At 36.1% G+C, this 17981-nt stretch overlaps 1 protein-coding gene across 1 annotated transcript; it reads left to right on the top strand.

Moving 5' to 3' along the window:
- The first annotated feature begins 15750 nt into the window (after positions 1–15750).
- LOC141613158 (uncharacterized) lies at positions 15751–17707 on the top strand. The gene is made up of 2 exons (XM_074431897.1): positions 15751–16878; positions 17183–17707. Exons 1-2 carry the CDS (start codon positions 15751–15753, stop codon positions 17705–17707), a joined length of 1653 nt encoding a protein of 550 aa, XP_074287998.1.
- The last annotated feature ends 274 nt before the right edge of the window (positions 17708–17981 follow it).

Raw genomic sequence — 17981 nt, 5'->3', positions numbered from 1 at the left:
AGAACCAACAAGATAAGCTCTAAATTTTCTAAAGAATAGACAACTGCAAGAAGCTCCTTCTCCGTAGTAGCATAGTTGATTTGTGCATCATCAAGAGTCTTGCTTGCATAGTAGATGGCATGTAACACCTTGTCCTTTCGTTGCCCCAAAACAGCTCCAACTGCATAGTCACTGGCATCGCACATAATCTCAAAAGGAAGGCTCCAATCCGGAGATCGGATAATGGGAGCCGAGATAAGAGCTTGTTTAATCCTGTCAAAGGACTTAACACATTCGTCAGTAAACACAAAAGGTGTATCTTTATGGAGTAGCCGGGTTAGAGGTTGAGCAATTTTAGAAAAATCCTTAATAAAACGGCGATAAAACCCTGCAAGACCAAGGAAACTACGCACACTTTTAACATTAACCGGGTACGGGAGTTCCTCAATTACCTAAACCTTAGCTTTGTCCACTTGAATACCCTTACCTGACACCAAGTGACCGAGTACCACCCCTTCAGTAACCATCAAGTGGCACTTCTCCCAGTTGAGAACAAGGTTGCTCTCCTCACAGCGCTGCAAAACTTTAGTCAAGTTTTTCAAGCAGATATCAAAATCAGTACCATATACACTGAAATCATCCATAAAGAGCTCCATGATAGACTCTATGTAATCAGAAAATATGGCCATCATACAACGCTGAAAGGTAGCAGGAGCGTTACATAAACCAAAGGGCATCCTCCTATATGCAAATACACCATATGGATATGTGAAAGTGGTCTTTTCCTGATAGTCAGGATGTATGGGTATCTGAAAGAAACCGGAGTAGCCATCTAGGTAACAGAAATAACTATGACACGCTAATCTCTCTAACATTTGGTCATTGTAAGGAAGTGGGAAATGGTCCTTTTTAGTGGTCGTGTTCAACTTCCTATATTCAATGCACATCCTCCATCCTGTAACAAGTCTAGTAGCAATCAATTCATTCTTATCATTTTTTACTACTGTAGTACCTCGCTTCTTAGGTACAACTTGGACAGGACTGACCCATTTAGAATCAGATATAGAGAAAATTATACCGGCATCAAGTAATTTCTGTACCTCTTTTCTTACCACCTCCTGCATCGGAGGGTTTAGTCGTCTCTGACCATGTACACTAGGCTTGTGGCCTTCTTCCAAATGAATTCAGTGCATGCAAAAATCAGGACTAATACCTTTCAGATCATCAATGCTATACCCAATTGCATTTTTATGATTTCTCAAAACAGTCAACAAAGCAGATAGTTGACCTTCAGTAAGGCTAGCATTGACGATCACTGGGTTCATTTCACAGTCATCAAGGAACTCATACTTAAGATGAGAGGGAAGAGGTTTTAATTCAGGTTTCTTTACCTCAGTTACCTTAGGTGTAGTACCCAAACTATATACCCTTTGATGTGGGCATTCCTCTCCAGTTAGAAGCCTCTCAATCCGATGAACTTCTGGACTCCATGAACTCGTCTGATCAGCTGGATCCGAAACCAGGGCAGTCTCCAAAGGATCCCTGTCCAAACACATAGGAAGACATGCATCAATAGTAAAATCAACAACATATATACTATGACAAGTCTCCTCTATCATGGGATGTTTTAATGCTTTTTCCAAGTTAAATATAATCGTATCATCCCCCACAGCTAAGGTCAATCTCCCTTGCCTAACATCTATAACTGCCCCCGCATTATGTAAGAACGTTCTGCCCAAGATGATAAGGATTTGGTTGTCTTCAGCCATGTCCATGACAACAAAATCAACGGGGATGAAAAACTTCCCAATACGAACGGGAACATCCTCTAACACCCCCAAGGGGTGTTTAACAGTTCTATCGGTCATCTGCAGTGTCATATTAGTAACTGTCAACGGACCCATATTTAATTTCTTACAAATAGAATAAGGCATAACGCTGACGCTAGCTCTTAAATCACAAAGAGCTTTACTAATAGAAATATGACCGATATGACAAGGGATAGAAAAACTTCCTGGATCCTTTAATTTAGGTGGTGAGTTGATTGGCAACATGGCACTGCACTTCTGAGTGTAAGCAATAGTTTCCACCGCGTCAAAGGATCTCTTCCTTGTCAAAATCTCCTTCATGAATTTCGCATAAGCTGGCACTTGAGTAATTAATTCAGTAAAAGGGACACTTACCTGTAGATTCTTCACGACCTCCATAAACTTACCGAACTACTTATCGAGCTTGGATTTTTGTTTCGATGAGGAAAAGGTAGTGCAATAGTTATGGGCTCAGCTTGCTTGACCTTAGAAACAACTTTTGAAACACCGTCAGCTGTCGAAGTGGTGCCTCGATCGAGCTGGCTGGATCCTCGATCGAGTCGCCTCTGACTCGATCGAGGAACCTCTGCAGGTTCAGCTCCTTCGTCTTTTTTACTTTTATCGTCAGCTCGTGTTTCAACTTCGTCAGGTTCTTTTTCATCATCATTAAGCTCCAAATTACCCAATCCTTTAGGATGCATATAAGGGACTTCATCAACAGTAATGGGCACTTCATTCTCAAGGCTTTGCAGGTCGGGATTCGCATAAGAAGTACCGCTCCTCAGCTGAATAATATTAGCTTGCTTGTGAGCTTGTTTACCTTGAGGAGGAAGACCTACGGCCTGTTTTGATGGGTTTTGAAGTGCCATCTGAGCCACTTGATTATCTAACATCTTGTTAAGGGAAATCAACTCAGAAATTTGAGCCGTCTGCTTCTGCTGCATCGACAAAGTTTGCTGCAAAAGATTGCGCAACTCTGCCATCTCATTGTTTGGAGCTTGTTGAGGAATTTGTTGAGGAGTTTGCTGAGGAGGCTGTTGATATTGATTGTTGAAATGCTGGCCTCCTTGATTTTGCCTCTGATATCCCCCTGGCAGTTGATTACCGCGATTGTTGGGAGGGATATAAACATTCTTCTGTGGCTGCTGCGGGTTTTGTACATTCTGACTGGACCATTGAAGGAATGGGTGTTCCTTCGTTCTTTCATTGTAAAAATTGGAGAAGGGTGTACCTTGTGCACCCTGTCTATAGGCCTGAAAAGCATTAACCTGCTCCAATGTATTCATGCAATCAGCTGCACCATGACCGTCTAAACCACATCTAGCACAAGTCTCCTCTACTTGCTGACTCATAGCATGAACTCGCTCCTTGCTACCCAATGATTGGGTAGTCTTTATCTCAGCAATCTGGGCAGAAATAGTCTCCAGCTATGCCGCCAGGGCACTATCAACACTAGTACCTCGCGTGCTTCCCCTAGGATTTCCACACCTGGCGGTATAGGTAGCAATCTGATCAATTAGCTTCCACGCGTCACCATCATTGGTGTTATCCTGAAACCTCCCATTAGCAGAAGAATCCAAAAGGGCACGATGATCGTCATACAACCCGTTATAAAACTGGTTGCAAAGAAACCACTTCGGGAAACCATGATGGAGAACTGATCGGACTAAGCGTTTGAAACGAGTCCAGGCTTCATTCAAGTCTTCAGTAGCTCCTTGCTTGAAACTGGTAATTTGATTTCTCAGAGCATTAGTCTTTTAAGGTGGGAAGTACCTCTTGTAGAAAGCAAGACCCAAGGAATTCCAGTCTGTAACTCCCTCATTATCCATATCCATATCTCTCAACCACTCAGCAGCTCCATCTTTCAGAGAGAAACGAAAGAGCACCTGCTTAACTTGATCTTGTGTCACTCCAGCTGTTAATGGAATAGAACAGCAGTAGGTGACAAATTTCTCCATATGCGTTGCAGGATCCTCAGTAGTTGTCCCTCCAAACATATTTCGTTCCACCAAATTGATATAAGATGGCCGAATCTCAAAAGTTCCATTGGTGGTAGTGGGCAACTTAAATCCTTGTGGGATAGAAGCTAAGGTCGGCTCAGAGTGACTGGCTAAAGTAGGCATGATGGTAGTTTCGGGAATATCAGTCGTGACTGGAATGTCAGGAATAGGAATGTCGTCCTCTTCCTCTTCGTAGGATCGGCCGGCTGACTCTGTTGAGCTCGCCGTTTCGACATCAAGTATACTCAAGTCTTCTACTTGACCCACTTCTTGATTAAATTTCCGTCTGTAGCGAAAAGTCTTCTCTGGTTCAGGATCAAAAGGAATAATCTTAGACCTATTAGACCTGGGCATACACGGAACTAACAAGAGAAGTGTGAGAACGGTCTCAAGGAACTGGGTTCCCTGAGACAAAAAGACAAAATAAACACAAACAGACTAAACAATTGTTGCCTCCCCGGCAACGGCGCCAAATTTGATGTGGCTAAAGTCGTATCACCAAACCAAAGTAAATCTTGAAGGAAATGTAGATTCATATACATACTTAACATACTCTTATATGTCTAATTAATATGTCATAAAATTAAAACGGATCTTATGCATGCAAACATTAAAACAATTAGAGAAGAAATCATATTCTTACATTTGATGTATCGGTTTTATGGGCACAAAAGAAATCTCCTTTTCTTTTGTTCTTGAGCTTTCCTATAATGGATGAACATACAAAAATCCCAAAGTAGAGATTCTCCAATTAGTAGCACCCAAGACAATCCCTTAATCCCACAAATAAACATGTACTAGATGTTTGTATTGTAGTTTACCTTAAATTTGATTACTAATACTCATATATTACTTTGATAATTTTAGTAATCTTTTTGAACAAATTTGGATAAAAAATTCATCCTTTTTGATGAAGATTAAAGAGAGAAAAATAAAACATGAACTTTTGCATGTAGAATGAATGGTTGTGTAAGAATGATAAGAAAAAGAAGTAAAACTCCTCTAAAAGGAGTAGTAGAGCCGGCCCATGAGAGGCCAAGGGAGAGCATCTTGCTTTTTCTTTTTGTCTTATCAATATTGTAGGTATGTAAGGCTAGTGTGTGTAGGAATGATTACACTTGCATTATCTCATAAAATAATCAACTATACACCACCATAACATCCTTCATTTCGGTCCATGTCTTAAAATGGACTACCATTTTATTTTGTCAATTTGTCAATTGTCACACAAAATGTCACATGTAGTATGATACATGTTACTAATTAATTAAATGCATATTTATCACATAAATATCATTTTATAAATTAATTAAATTATATACAACAAATTTACTAGTGATACTTGATCACATAAATAAAATGGGTCATATAGTTATAATTCACAACTTCTTGTAATTATAATTAACCATTCATTCTTATCTTTATTGTTTCTCAAACAATAAATAATTTTAGCAACAAAGCATTTTATTACTAAAATAAATCTTATTTAATCCCATTACAATAAGATATCAATATTCTCTTTCTCACAAATCAAATTGTTCAATTTTAAGGAATTAATTAATCAGATCGTATACAACTAATTAACCTTTTCAATTAAGGGAATCGTCCTTTAGGTGTGACCTCAAGGGATCAACTGATCACCACCGTCGCACGACAGTAATGTCAAACTCTAGCCAGCCAATCATTACCGATATGTGTGGACCAGTTGACTATATATGTAATGTATCATCCCTTCCGTATTCTTGAAATGAGATTTAATAATGATATTTAAATCATATGATCGCACTATTGTTGAGGACACATTTCCCAACAATCTCCCACTTGTCCTCGACAAGTGTGCGTCACCAATTCTCTTGTCCTATTACTATCTCCCACTCAATGCAAGGTGTCTTTCGGGTCGTACTTGCAAGTGATCATATCGAGAGTGGTTTCCTCGATCGGAGAATAAGCGATTGACCGGATTTATCCACTCGGATACCTTCCGAGCGTGGCCACGCATTTCGATTCATTACTCCTCGAGTGGCCCCGAGATATTGTTTTAACCCTGACAAGGGGGTGGACAATTCCTATCGCACTCATTCCTTCGACTAGCCACAGCCATCATAACCCAAAATATGCCCATTTGACCCCATTTACGAAGGTCGTAGTAACACAAATCAAAGTTAATCAAATCGTGCCATCTTAGGTGAATAGTCTTTAGTCAAAAGAATCGACTCATTAGAATACTATAGCAGCTCTCGCCACGACCAGGCTATATAAATTTGCCAGAACTCTATAAGCGGTCATTAGGCCCGACAAAAAGTTCCTAACATCTGCCTATGTGATCGACTAGTCATCTCTCATGACTGTATGGCACTTGAACTTGCCATCAATCGCATCACACTCTAGTCACTTCGAGACGTCACCTCATACAAGTGACTATGGGCGAATACTATGCTAATCCGTGTTCACTTTAACGGGGTTCAATTGTCTCTACAACCCGTTTGGATGTAACAAAGTATAATAAAAGAGTTTTAAAATAAAACTCGAACGACAAATGCGATTATCACACATGAATAGTCAATGCCTGATTACTATTTCATGTTCTATAATCTAATTTGATGTTGTACGTAGTTGTTCATTTCAATTCAATTGAAATGACATGACTCATCATGTTTAGCCTTTGAGATGGCTTTGGTTAGTAGGTTTTATCAATTTCTTGTACCTTACTCAACCTTACTACATACTCGTTTTCCTTTGTAATGTATACATTTGCATCACAAAACTTTCTGAGTACGTGTCGAGATCCAATCAAGACATAGGCCCTCTTAGCCTAAGAATAGCTCCCACTGTTTTCACAGTGTGCGGGACTCTTCCTTCTTGCACATCCCATGATTGCAAGTGTACTCAATTTTCGTTATAAATATCTCTTATTGTTCTTTATTGCCTAGAACGATTCTAGAAAATCTACTTCTTAATTATCATAACTACAATGGTATCTTAACCATCATAACCACAATGGTATCTTAACCATCCTTATGTGTTTTGATTATGGTTTTGTCGGAAACCATGCGCAACCTCAATTGTCAATTGTCACTTGTGTAACACCCTTACACAAAATTGCATCATAAACACTTTGCATTATAGCCTTAATGCTTCTGCAAGCACTTAAGGACAATCTTTATGGCGTACTTGGCAAAGATTACTTAAATTCGATTTTGAAAACAATTCATCATACTCAAAGTATATGAAGTGTTACACATCATTATTCATTTAATTGATCCGCAAAATGCGGAAGCAAATGGAATCAATCAAATATGTTCAATTTAATTGAACTAGTCATGAATCTTATCAACATAAGACTTCTTACTGACGCTGATATCATGTGGATTTATCCTCATAAATCCGGATATTCAAGATGTATTATAATACTCCAAAAGTCTTAAATCATTCTCAATGATCAATATGTCATCCACATATCGGACTAATTAAAATTTCCGTAACTCCCACTAAACTCCATGTATAAACACAACTTCTCGACTTATCGAGAATGTTTTATCACATGATCCAAAATGTTGATTCCAACTCATTGATGTCCTACTAAAGACCCTCTCTTAAGTTTCACATTATCTTAGGATTGCAAGAATCTACAAAACTCATGACATGTATTGAATACATTCCTTCTTTTGAAGAAGTGGGTTTTAGATTCACTTGCTACGTATTTCATAATGAAACACAATCACTAAGAAGATCCAAATAGACTTAAGCATTTCAATTTGTGCAAAACCCTTTGCAACCAGTCAAACCTTGAAATCTCTATTTATTAGTGCAAAACCCTTTGTCACTAATCAAGCCTTTTTTATTTCGGATTTTCATGGTTCTAAGCCTTATTATGAGTTATGACTTAAACACTCTTATGTAAGTCATATGTTCATTACTTTCCAGAAGTAATCAACTTGAATCAAACAATTTCTTTTGTAAGTTATAAGCTCTTTACTTTCTTAAAAGTAGCATGAATTCATCATCTTTAACAAGTGACGAATTTAACCTCCTAGGTTTTAAAGAAACAACGTCTTACACAAAACGTCTCATGTAGTCAAGAAAGACCAGTTTCTTGCGACATAACATTCTTTGTGGCTCTTGTATGAATAATTTCTCCCACTCTGTCTTCTAAAAATAAACTTGTATTTTAGAAAGACAGCTTCATGAGCCGCAAACCCGTCGTACTCGTGAAAATTGAAAGGGAAAAATGAGCATTTGTTTGTTGTGAAAACTTACAACCATGGTACCCTTACCATTTCATATCTCATATGATTCGATTTAGTGGAAAAATAATTTAGACAAAAATGACAAAAATGACAAAATCCCCAAAAGGATCAAGTAACTCAAAGTAACTTGATTGAAATCCAAACCATATCGAATAGCGTTTGATTTCTTATCTAATCACACATTTTTCCATGATGCGTGCTAAGAGAGATTAACATGTGATACTATATCACATTTCCTTTGGCTTATATCAAAGTCTTCACTTTGATAATCCTATCACGACTAAATCGTGATTCCTTGAACTCTTTGAAATTCTTCAAAGATTTCTCCTTTTACCTTATTAAGTGAACATATTAGCGTCAACTTAAATCGTTGGTAAAAGAAAATGATCAACCTATTTTGGATAAATGATTTACAATCTCGATCTCCTTTTCAACCAAAAGGCACGAGACTTCTTGCTTTGAATACAAGATACGCATATACCATTAACAATCTAATGGTTTCAAGAGTACTCGATAACTCTTTGCGTTAATCATTCCATAATTTAAGGTTCAATCTTGGGTTACCAATTTGAGTCTTGCATCATCTTCATGATATATCATTCTAGTTTGGTTTAGAATATAATCACCTTGATAATGGGCTTGCCATACATCAAATCGTGGTGTATAGGGTTACAAAAGTGAAACCTCTTTTGTATCTTAACAAGTTTATATTCTTATTTAGAGTTTATGCACTTAATAGTCACAATTAAGTACCACTTTAAATCCAAAAACTAGATTGAGTACACAATTACTCTATCTCTCGACTTCATTGTTGCTAGTCGTCATATTCTATTCATCCTATGTATCCAACACAATGATGAAAACCTCCACTGGTTTCTAATATTGACGAAGTAGTATTAGCAAAATTTATGTTTAATCAAATAAACATTTAAAGAAGAAGGTCCCATTAGATGTCCCACAACTAACTTGTTAATTCTTCAATAATTTGGGGTAGTTTCCTTTCTTGTGTCCAACATTTAAGACAATGGAAACTTTATCGGTCGGGATTGATAGGTTTAGTATCGTTATTCTTCAACAACTTTACTTTTATCATAACCTTGTATCAATTCCATTATAATCCTTACTTCTTGAACCTCGTCCTCATCTTAACGGTTTAAGAGAATGCTCCCACTCATTTCAATGAGTCTTTGCTTTGAGAAGCAAAATTGAATTCATGAAGATTACTCTTCATTTGTTCGTTTTAGTCTTAAAACTTTCATCGAAGTGGTTGCGTTATTTTGGTCAATTACGAATTCTGAAAATCTAATCACCAAAACAATATTATCTTTTCAAGGTACTTAATTCATTTAAGTATATGAAAAACAATCCATTGTAAGTAGATGTGTTAGTCAAGAATCAAAACCTGTTTGATAATGAATAACTTTTATCTATACTCTTTACAAGAGATCCTTAGCAATGGTTTATGTGAGGTTTTAGAAGCAAATTCAAATTTGTCTTAAGTTACGATGTTTTAATGGAGATTTGAATCAAAAACGAAAATGATATCGTATATGAATTGCGGTAAAGAAATAGAACAATATGATAACGGAATAATGAAAACAAAACATTTATCGTTATATTAATACTTGTAAACAAGTATAGCATTTACATAGTGACCTCTACCCAACTATGATAAATGATTCCAAGATCCAAATTCATATTAACTTGGGCACGGTAGGGCCGATTCATCCCTTATCAATATAACTCGGTGGATTAACTCTTTAATCGATTCTACTTTTAGAACTCTTGGTCGATAAAATTACTCTAATAATTATCTATAGCCCAAAACACATCCGACAAGGGCACGGTAGGGCCGATACATCCCTTATCAAAAACTTTTGTTGAGTTCAATCCAAATTTCGAATAAATGTGTCCATGATCCAAATCCACATCAACTCGGGCACGGTAGGGCCGATTCATCCCTTATTAACATGAATTCGGTGGATTAACATTCATCACCCACTTCCCCTACGTAACAAGGTTTGTACCCCGGTAGGGCCGAGTGCACTCCCTCGCGAAATAGGTTTTCATGGTTTCTACTATTTGGTAAGGCTATATCTCAATTGATTGTTTTAGCGAGAGGTCATGTCAATTTATTATCTATCACGTTTTAAGTGAACTAAAGCGGTGAACTACGATAATTCGAATTGACACGGTCGATAAACTCGATAAAATGACAATGCATGTTTAGTTATGGCGATTTAGCGATGCATGTGACATAAAATAAAATGCAAGCATAAAAAATAAATAAATCCTAGTATGGCCTTTCCTAAAATAGAAAAACTCTTTAACTATTACATATTCGGAAACCAACTCCATTGGTCCCTTGAACTTCGGTTGTGGCACGCATCTCGAGGTAACACCGTCTTTATGTATCGTCATTCTTGAAGAAATCCGTCTTTTGGAACTCCGGAATGAATAAAATTACATAATAAATTACATAATTTCCTATTATACATTTGTAACTAAAATAAAATAAATCTATTAAATTACAAAACGGTGATACGAGATCACAATAAAAATTACAACCGAATCGATATTCCCATACATTTCGGGAAATACCAATTAAAATCTAAGGCCATACTAAGTAAAATTACATAATTCAAAAATTACATAAATTAAAATTATGACAATCATAAAGAAAAATGCAGCATTATATTATGTATGAACATGCTCAATTTTATGCTAAATCGCCTTTAAATAGCCAATATCGTATATTACTCGGTTTTTACGGATTTGCGTGATTTCAACATTTTATAATCACAAAAATACATAAACTCATATTTATGCATAAGTTAATTACCCTAACCTCTTAGGACTCAAAATATAGTCTTCACTAATAATTTGACCATAATTAACTTTTATTTACTTAAATTGTTCATAAATGGACCAAAAATTACAAAATAAGCTATTAAACTTCAAATAATTCACAAAATTTCAAATAAATTCAAAATTTGAAATTTAAATTCATGAACATTCTGGAAAAATTCCATGACACTCATAATGTTCAAAATCTTAGGTTAAAAATTTCAAAATTTTCCGGAAAAACAATGTTGCGGTTTATCGATATTTAATAAAATAATCATAAAAACATGGAAAAATTATTTTCATTAACTTTTCAATTTTAGATCTGAAAAATATAATAAAATGCAACATTAGACGTTTTTCCCAAGTCATAGATTATGTTTTAGTAATTTTCAACTAATAATGTCACTATTTATGCCATTTTTCTTCAAAAATTCATAAATCATGCTAAAAGACTTCTTTATAGCCAATTATTTTACACACATCTTGTAAAATTGCATGTGACAACATATAAATTTTCTATGACCAGATTCGAAATTTAACTCATATTAACCTATTTTTCTCTTAAATCCGAATTTAATAGTGAAAAATTCATTTTTCGAGCATAACAAGTGAAAAAATTATGAAAATTTACAGGTTATCTCAAAATAATATATGTAACAACATATCCAAAAACCAAGTGAAAATTCGAAGTATAGCTAATTTTCGACCAAAAATGACATTTTTACTCATAAAATCACATTTAAATGTCATTATTATTAAATATGAACAATAAAAATCCGAAAAATTAACCAAAAAATCCCAAAACACTTTAGGACCAGAAATATAATATGCATGTAATGATTTCGTGATATATCATAATAACACAAATTTTACAAGTTTTATTTTGTTATTCATATAACTCGGAAAAACTTTTAACCAATTTGCATGCAAACAACCGTGGCTCATGATACCGATTGAAGGAAATGTAGATTCATATACATACTTAACATACTCTTATATGTCTAATTAATATGTCATAAAATTAAAACGGATCTTATGCATGCAAACATTAAAACAATTAGAGAAGAAATCATATTCTTACATTTGATGTATCGGTTTTATGGGCACAAAAGAAATCTCCTTTTCTTTTGTTCTTGAGCTTTCCTATAATGGATGAACATACAAAAATCCCAAAGTAGAGATTCTCCAATTAGTAGCACCCAAGACAATCCCTTAATCCCACAAATAATCATGTACTAGATGTTTGTATTGTAGTTTACCTTAAATTTGATTACTAATACTCATATATTACTTTGATAATTTTAGTAATCTTTTTGAACAAATTTGGATCAAAAATTCATCCTTTTTGATGAAGATTAAAGAGAGAAAAATAAAACATGAACTTTTGCATGTAGAATGAATGGTTGTGTAAGAATGATAAGAAAAAGAAGTAAAACTCCTCTAAAAGGAGTAGTAGAGCCGGCCCATGAGAGGCCAAGGGAGAGCATCTTGCTTTTTCTTTTTGTCTTATCAATATTGTAGGTATGTAAGGCTAGTGTGTGTAGGAATGATTACACTTGCATTATCTCATAAAATAATCAACTATACACCACCATAACATCCTTCATTTCGGTCCATGTCTTAAAATGGACTACCATTTTATTTTGTCAATTTGTCAATTGTCACACAAAATGTCACATGTAGTATGATACATGTTACTAATTAATTAAATGCATATTTATCACATAAATATCATTTTATAAATTAATTAAATTATATACAACAAATTTACTAGTGATACTTGATCACATAAATAAAATGGGTCATATAGTTATAATTCACAACTTCTTGTAATTATAATTAACCATTCATTCTTATCTTTATTGTTTCTCAAACAATAAATAATTTTAGCAACAAAGCATTTTATTACTAAAATAAATCTTATTTAATCCCATTACAATAAGATATCAATATTCTCTTTCTCACAAATCAAATTGTTCAATTTTAAGGAATTAATTAATCTGTATCGGTATACAACTAATTAACCTTTTCAATTAAGGGAATCGTCCTTTAGGTGTGACCTCAAGGGATCAACTGATCACCACCGTCGCACGACAGTAATGTCAAACTCTAGCCTTGACCAATCATTACCGATATGTGTGGACCAGTTGACTATATATGTAATGTATCATCCCTTCCGTATTCTTGAAATGAGATTTAATAATGATATTTAAATCATATGATCGCACTATTGTTGAGGACACATTTCCCAACAAATCTATCTCAGGACTAACAAGAATAGCTAGAAGTAAGACAGGTATCGAATCCACAGGGAGGCGGTAAAAGCTAAGTCTGTAATTATTTAAGTTGTCTAAAGGTAACCAATTTCTGGGGGGTTTATTTTGTTTTGATCTAATCAACTAATTGCAAGTAATTAAAAGAAGGTTTAAACGACTATATTAAAAGTCTAGGACTTCCGGTTCACTAGGTCAATTATTTGGGGATTATTAATCAATTGCTAAATCTATCAAGCTGTTTAAGGTCATAAGATCGGTCGACTCAATTATGCCCTTTAGATCGATTCTAACATGCGGTCACTATAATTAGATACAATCTATTTGATTATCGCAGCCTATATTAATTCTAACCCGGTCGGCGATAGGATCAATTCGCTACACTAATTAATAACTCAGGCCTTAAGTTAATTAACTAGAAGAAGAACAATAATCAAACGACAACTTAAGCGATATCAATAGCAATTAATCAATTTTCCCTTTTAATTAACCTAGATCCCCTTCATCCTAGATGAGGGAATTAGCTACTCATAATGATAATAACAACAACAATGATTAAGATTGAAAGCATGATTAAAAGCATGAAACAATAATCAATTAACATAAAACGATGAATGATTAATTAATGAGGAAAGATTAGTACCGTCTCAAGGAAGAAATTAGGGTTCTAAGAAAGTATCCAGCAGTATGAAGGTAAAATAAAACGTAGTCTAACCTAAAAGTAAGAGTTTCTAATTTATAACAAAAGATAATCGTTTTAGGAAAGTTCGGAAATAAGTCTGCCAGAGAGGTTCCTCGATCGAGCCAGAGGTGACTCGATCGAGGACAGTTGCTCGATCGAGCCAGAGGTGACTCGATCATGGATCTTGCTTCACAGACGGTTTCTTCTCTTCTTTCACTTCTAGCCTTCGTGCTTCCTCGTTCCTCGTTCCATGCTTCGTGTATTCTACTATGCCGTCTCCACCACGCTAATCTTAGCTTGATCATACTCATAACGAGTCATTTCTGCATCAAAACACAAAATAGCGGCAGTATCGACAATTCATTGAAATAAGGCATATAAATGATATAATAGGCACAAAACGGTATGTAAAATGGTATAAAGGGAGCTATAAAAGTATATATAAAAGTGATACATCAGTGCAATAATAGGAAAGGTTTTAGGAGGGTCTATGAAAGAATTGATAAGGCTTATGGATCTAAGGATTGGTTACTATCCTTCCTAAATACTGGGGTCAAGCATTTCCCTATTTAAATCTCTGATCATGCTCTTATTGAACTCAGTTTCAACCTTGTTAAGAATTCTTGTCAGAAACCGTATAAAATTGAATCCTGGAATTTGGATACTGATGAGTGTTTGTTTCTCATCCAGAAAAGTTGGACGACCACGTTTGTTGGTTCTTCTCCTTTCCGGCTGGTAAGAAAATTGGCCTTCATCAGAAATATTTTGAGGAATTGGTCCATTGTAAAAAGGAAGGTTTGGAGTAGGGAGTGGGATCGTTTTGATGTACGTCTCGAGGAAGCTATGGATTGTTCTATTAATACTGGGAATGCTGATTTTTCTATTCAAGTTAACGACGAGGTGACTGAATTTGCAAGGGCGGCGACATTATATTGGAAGCAACGAGCCAAACTGAAATGGACTGTTGATGGTGACACTTGTACGAAGTTTTTCTTTAACTGGGTTAAGGGACGTGCGGGTCGCAATTATATTCTGGGTGTTAAAGATTTCTCGGGAAGTTGGACTTATGATCCGATATGTATTGGGAACCTCTTTTATTCGTATTTCTATAATCTCTATAATCCGGTACATAATAATCAACATTCTATCTTATCAAGCACTAATGATACGTCTAGGTTAGATGATTATGAAGGGCTCTTCCAAAGGGTCAGTACCAAAATCAAGGATGATGATATAGACTTTCTGTCTAAGCCTTTTTCTCACAAAGATGTGCGGCGTGCGGTTTTCCAGCTTGGGGCATTGAAATCCCCGGGGCCGGACGGATTCCCAGCTCTTTTTTTCCAAAGATGTTTGCATACTGTTAAAGATGATGTTAGTTCGGCGGTCTCGAGTATTCTTAATAGCGGGTTGGTTCTTAGAGAACTAAACAGAACTTTTATTGCTCTTATTCCTAAGTGTGCTAGTCCCGAAAAAGTGGATGATTATCAGCCTATTAGTCTCTGCAATGTTATAATGAAGGTTGTCACACGATGTATTACTAATCGCCTCTCTCGGGTTATGAGCTACCTGGTGGGTGAGTATCAAAATGCTTTTGTGGCTGGTCGTCATATCGGTGATAATGTTCTGCTTGCACATGAGGTGATTTGGAACATTAATAAGCATACTTCTGGGAGCTGTGGGAGGTTTGCTTTTAAAGCTGACATGAGTAAAGCTTATGATCGTATTAGATGGGATTTTCTTTGGCGTACTCTCTCTTGTTTTGGTTTCCCACCTTTTTTGATCAATCTCATTAAGAATGTTGTTTCTACGGTTCCTTACGAAGTTTTGGTTAATGGAGCTCCTTTGAAGTAGTTTCAGCCTACGTGTGGATTGAGTCAGGGGGATCCGCTCTCGCCGTATCTTTTTATTCTCCGCATGGAGATTCTTTCTCAAAATGTCCAAGCGGCCCAATCTGATGGGTTACTATATGGTATTAAATTGTCCAGAACTGCCCCTCCTCTTTCTCATCTCCTTTTTGCAGATGATTCAGTTTTTTTTCTTCTTGATAAGGAGGAGGCCTTCTCGAAACTCAAGGTGATTCTTGACTCCTTTTGTTGTGCGTCAGGTCAGATTATGAATGAGAATAAGTCCGGTATTATTTTCAGCCTGAGCACCACGATGCGTTCTGTTCAAGAGGGTTTGAGTGTTCTACATATCTTACAAAACAGGGGTATTGGTCGATATTTGGGTATTGAAACAGATTTTGGTTCATCTAAAAAGACTATCTTTAATGCTCTTATTGAAACGGTTAAACAACGTATTTCGTCTTGGAATGGTATTTTTCTTTCCTCTGCAGGTCGGTTGACTCTGATTTCTTCTGTTTTGTCTGCCTTATCGAATTATGTCCTATCGGTATTTAAAATACCGGTAAGTGTGACCAATAAGACTAACTCCTTATTCTCATATTTTTGGTGGGTTGGAACGAGATCTAGGTCTTCTATCCATTGGTGTAGTAAGAATTTTACTAGTCTACCAAAGTCGAAAGGCGGTCTTGATATTCAGAATATTAAATGTATGAATCAAGCTATTTTGGGAAAATTAGCTTGGAAAGTTCTGTACTCGAGACATTCTTTGATTAGTCGTGTGTTTTATACGAAGCTTATCCGTCACAATAATCTGGTTTTGCCTGAGGCCTTGAAAGCTTGTTCTTCCCAGTCATGGGGTTGTAAAAGTTTATCTTATGGTATGGAGCTGATTTTGCCAGATTTAGGTTGGAAAGCTGGTACTTGTTCGAATCTTGATATTTGGAATACTAATTGGGTTAGTGGCTCCACTCCGGCTAATGTTACTAGTTTGGGATTCCCTCCGCCTGGTTCAATGATGAGTATGACGGTTAAGGATCTCATGACTCCCTCTTTCCGCTGGAAACATGACCTCATTAATGTTCTGTTTGACTTCGAGTGGGCTAATAAAATCTGTGCTATGCCTGTCTGTGCGACTATTTCTAATGATTGTATTTTTTGGAAGCATACGCCTTCAGGGGATCTATTCGGTCAAAAGTGGGTATGCTTTGTGCCTCTCTTCTCATCTTAGTAAGCACAGCTCATTAAAAGATGTAACTCGAATTACCCAAACTTTCAAGACTTTCTGTAAAAGAAAGTTATGGCAACTTCCTGGTACTCAAGTATGAAAAATCCTTATTTGGCGAATTATTACTGTTTCTCTTCCGGTCAGAGCTGAGTTCGCAAAACGCAATATTAGTTTGTATCTTTTGTGTCCTTGGTGTGGTGAGTCCGATTCTATTGAGACTCTTGAACATCTCTTCCATGACTGTTTTTTGGTGAAGCATTTGTGGGCTTGTTTACAGCTTGGTATTTCAACTGAGTACTCTACGTCTGTTCGTTTTAGGGATTGGATTGTTAATTGGATCAACTACTTTCACTCAAAAGATGATTCAACTAATTTCATTATCCTTTTCCTCTCTTTTATTTGGAGTTTATGGCGTGTTCAGAATGAAGTGATCTTTTCGGGAAAGTCATTCTCGGTTGATTACTTCTTTAATGTCCAAGCTAGTACAGCTAATGTGGTTATGAAGGCTGAATCTTTAGCTTCCTCTAAAGCTTCTACCATGGGGCTAAAACTGTATGATCCTATGGACACCTTAAGGAGTGATATTCGTAACCATTTTCCGTTCTTTTTGGTGGGAGAAAAAGGTACATGTACACCCTATCGAGCTAAAGTTGATGCTAGTTGGGTGGACTCTCTTCATGCTGCTGTTGGGTGGGTAGTTTACTCGCCTGATGGGGAGAGTGTTTGTACCTTTGCTCGAAGTTTCAAAGCTGAATCCGTTTTTCAAGCTGAAGCGTTTGGAATTCGAGAGCTTTTAATATAAGATGGGCTTTGAATCGTAATATCCTCCATTTTGATTTCTCATCTGATTGTCTTCAATTTCTTCTTCAGCTGGCTCGGGTGGAGACGCCGCACCATATGACTAGGGGGTTACTACAAGATATTGAGTTCTATCTTACGTCGTTTCATTGTATTTGTTTTAGTTTCTTACCGCGTCCTCTTAATAAGATAGCGCATAACCTAGCTAGAGTTGAAATGGGTTTTAATTTGTAAGCTTTTTATTTATAGCTGCCAAAAAAAAAAAAGAAAAAAAAAAG

The sequence above is a fragment of the Silene latifolia genome, chromosome 11 (assembly GCF_048544455.1).
Source record: "Silene latifolia isolate original U9 population chromosome 11, ASM4854445v1, whole genome shotgun sequence".
Taxonomy (NCBI): Eukaryota; Viridiplantae; Streptophyta; class Magnoliopsida; order Caryophyllales; family Caryophyllaceae; genus Silene; species Silene latifolia.
This window is presented reverse-complemented; position numbering and strand designations above follow the sequence as displayed.

Excerpts from the sequence above, each read along its gene's own strand:
- LOC141613158 (XM_074431897.1), top strand. The coding sequence starts at position 15,751 with ATGGAGATTCTTTCTCAAAATGTCCAAGCGGCCCAATCTGATGGGTTA. Across the intron at positions 16,879-17,182 it reads ATCTATTCGGTCAAAAGTGG|CTTGGTATTTCAACTGAGTA; the intron begins GTATGCTTTGTG and ends GCTTGTTTACAG.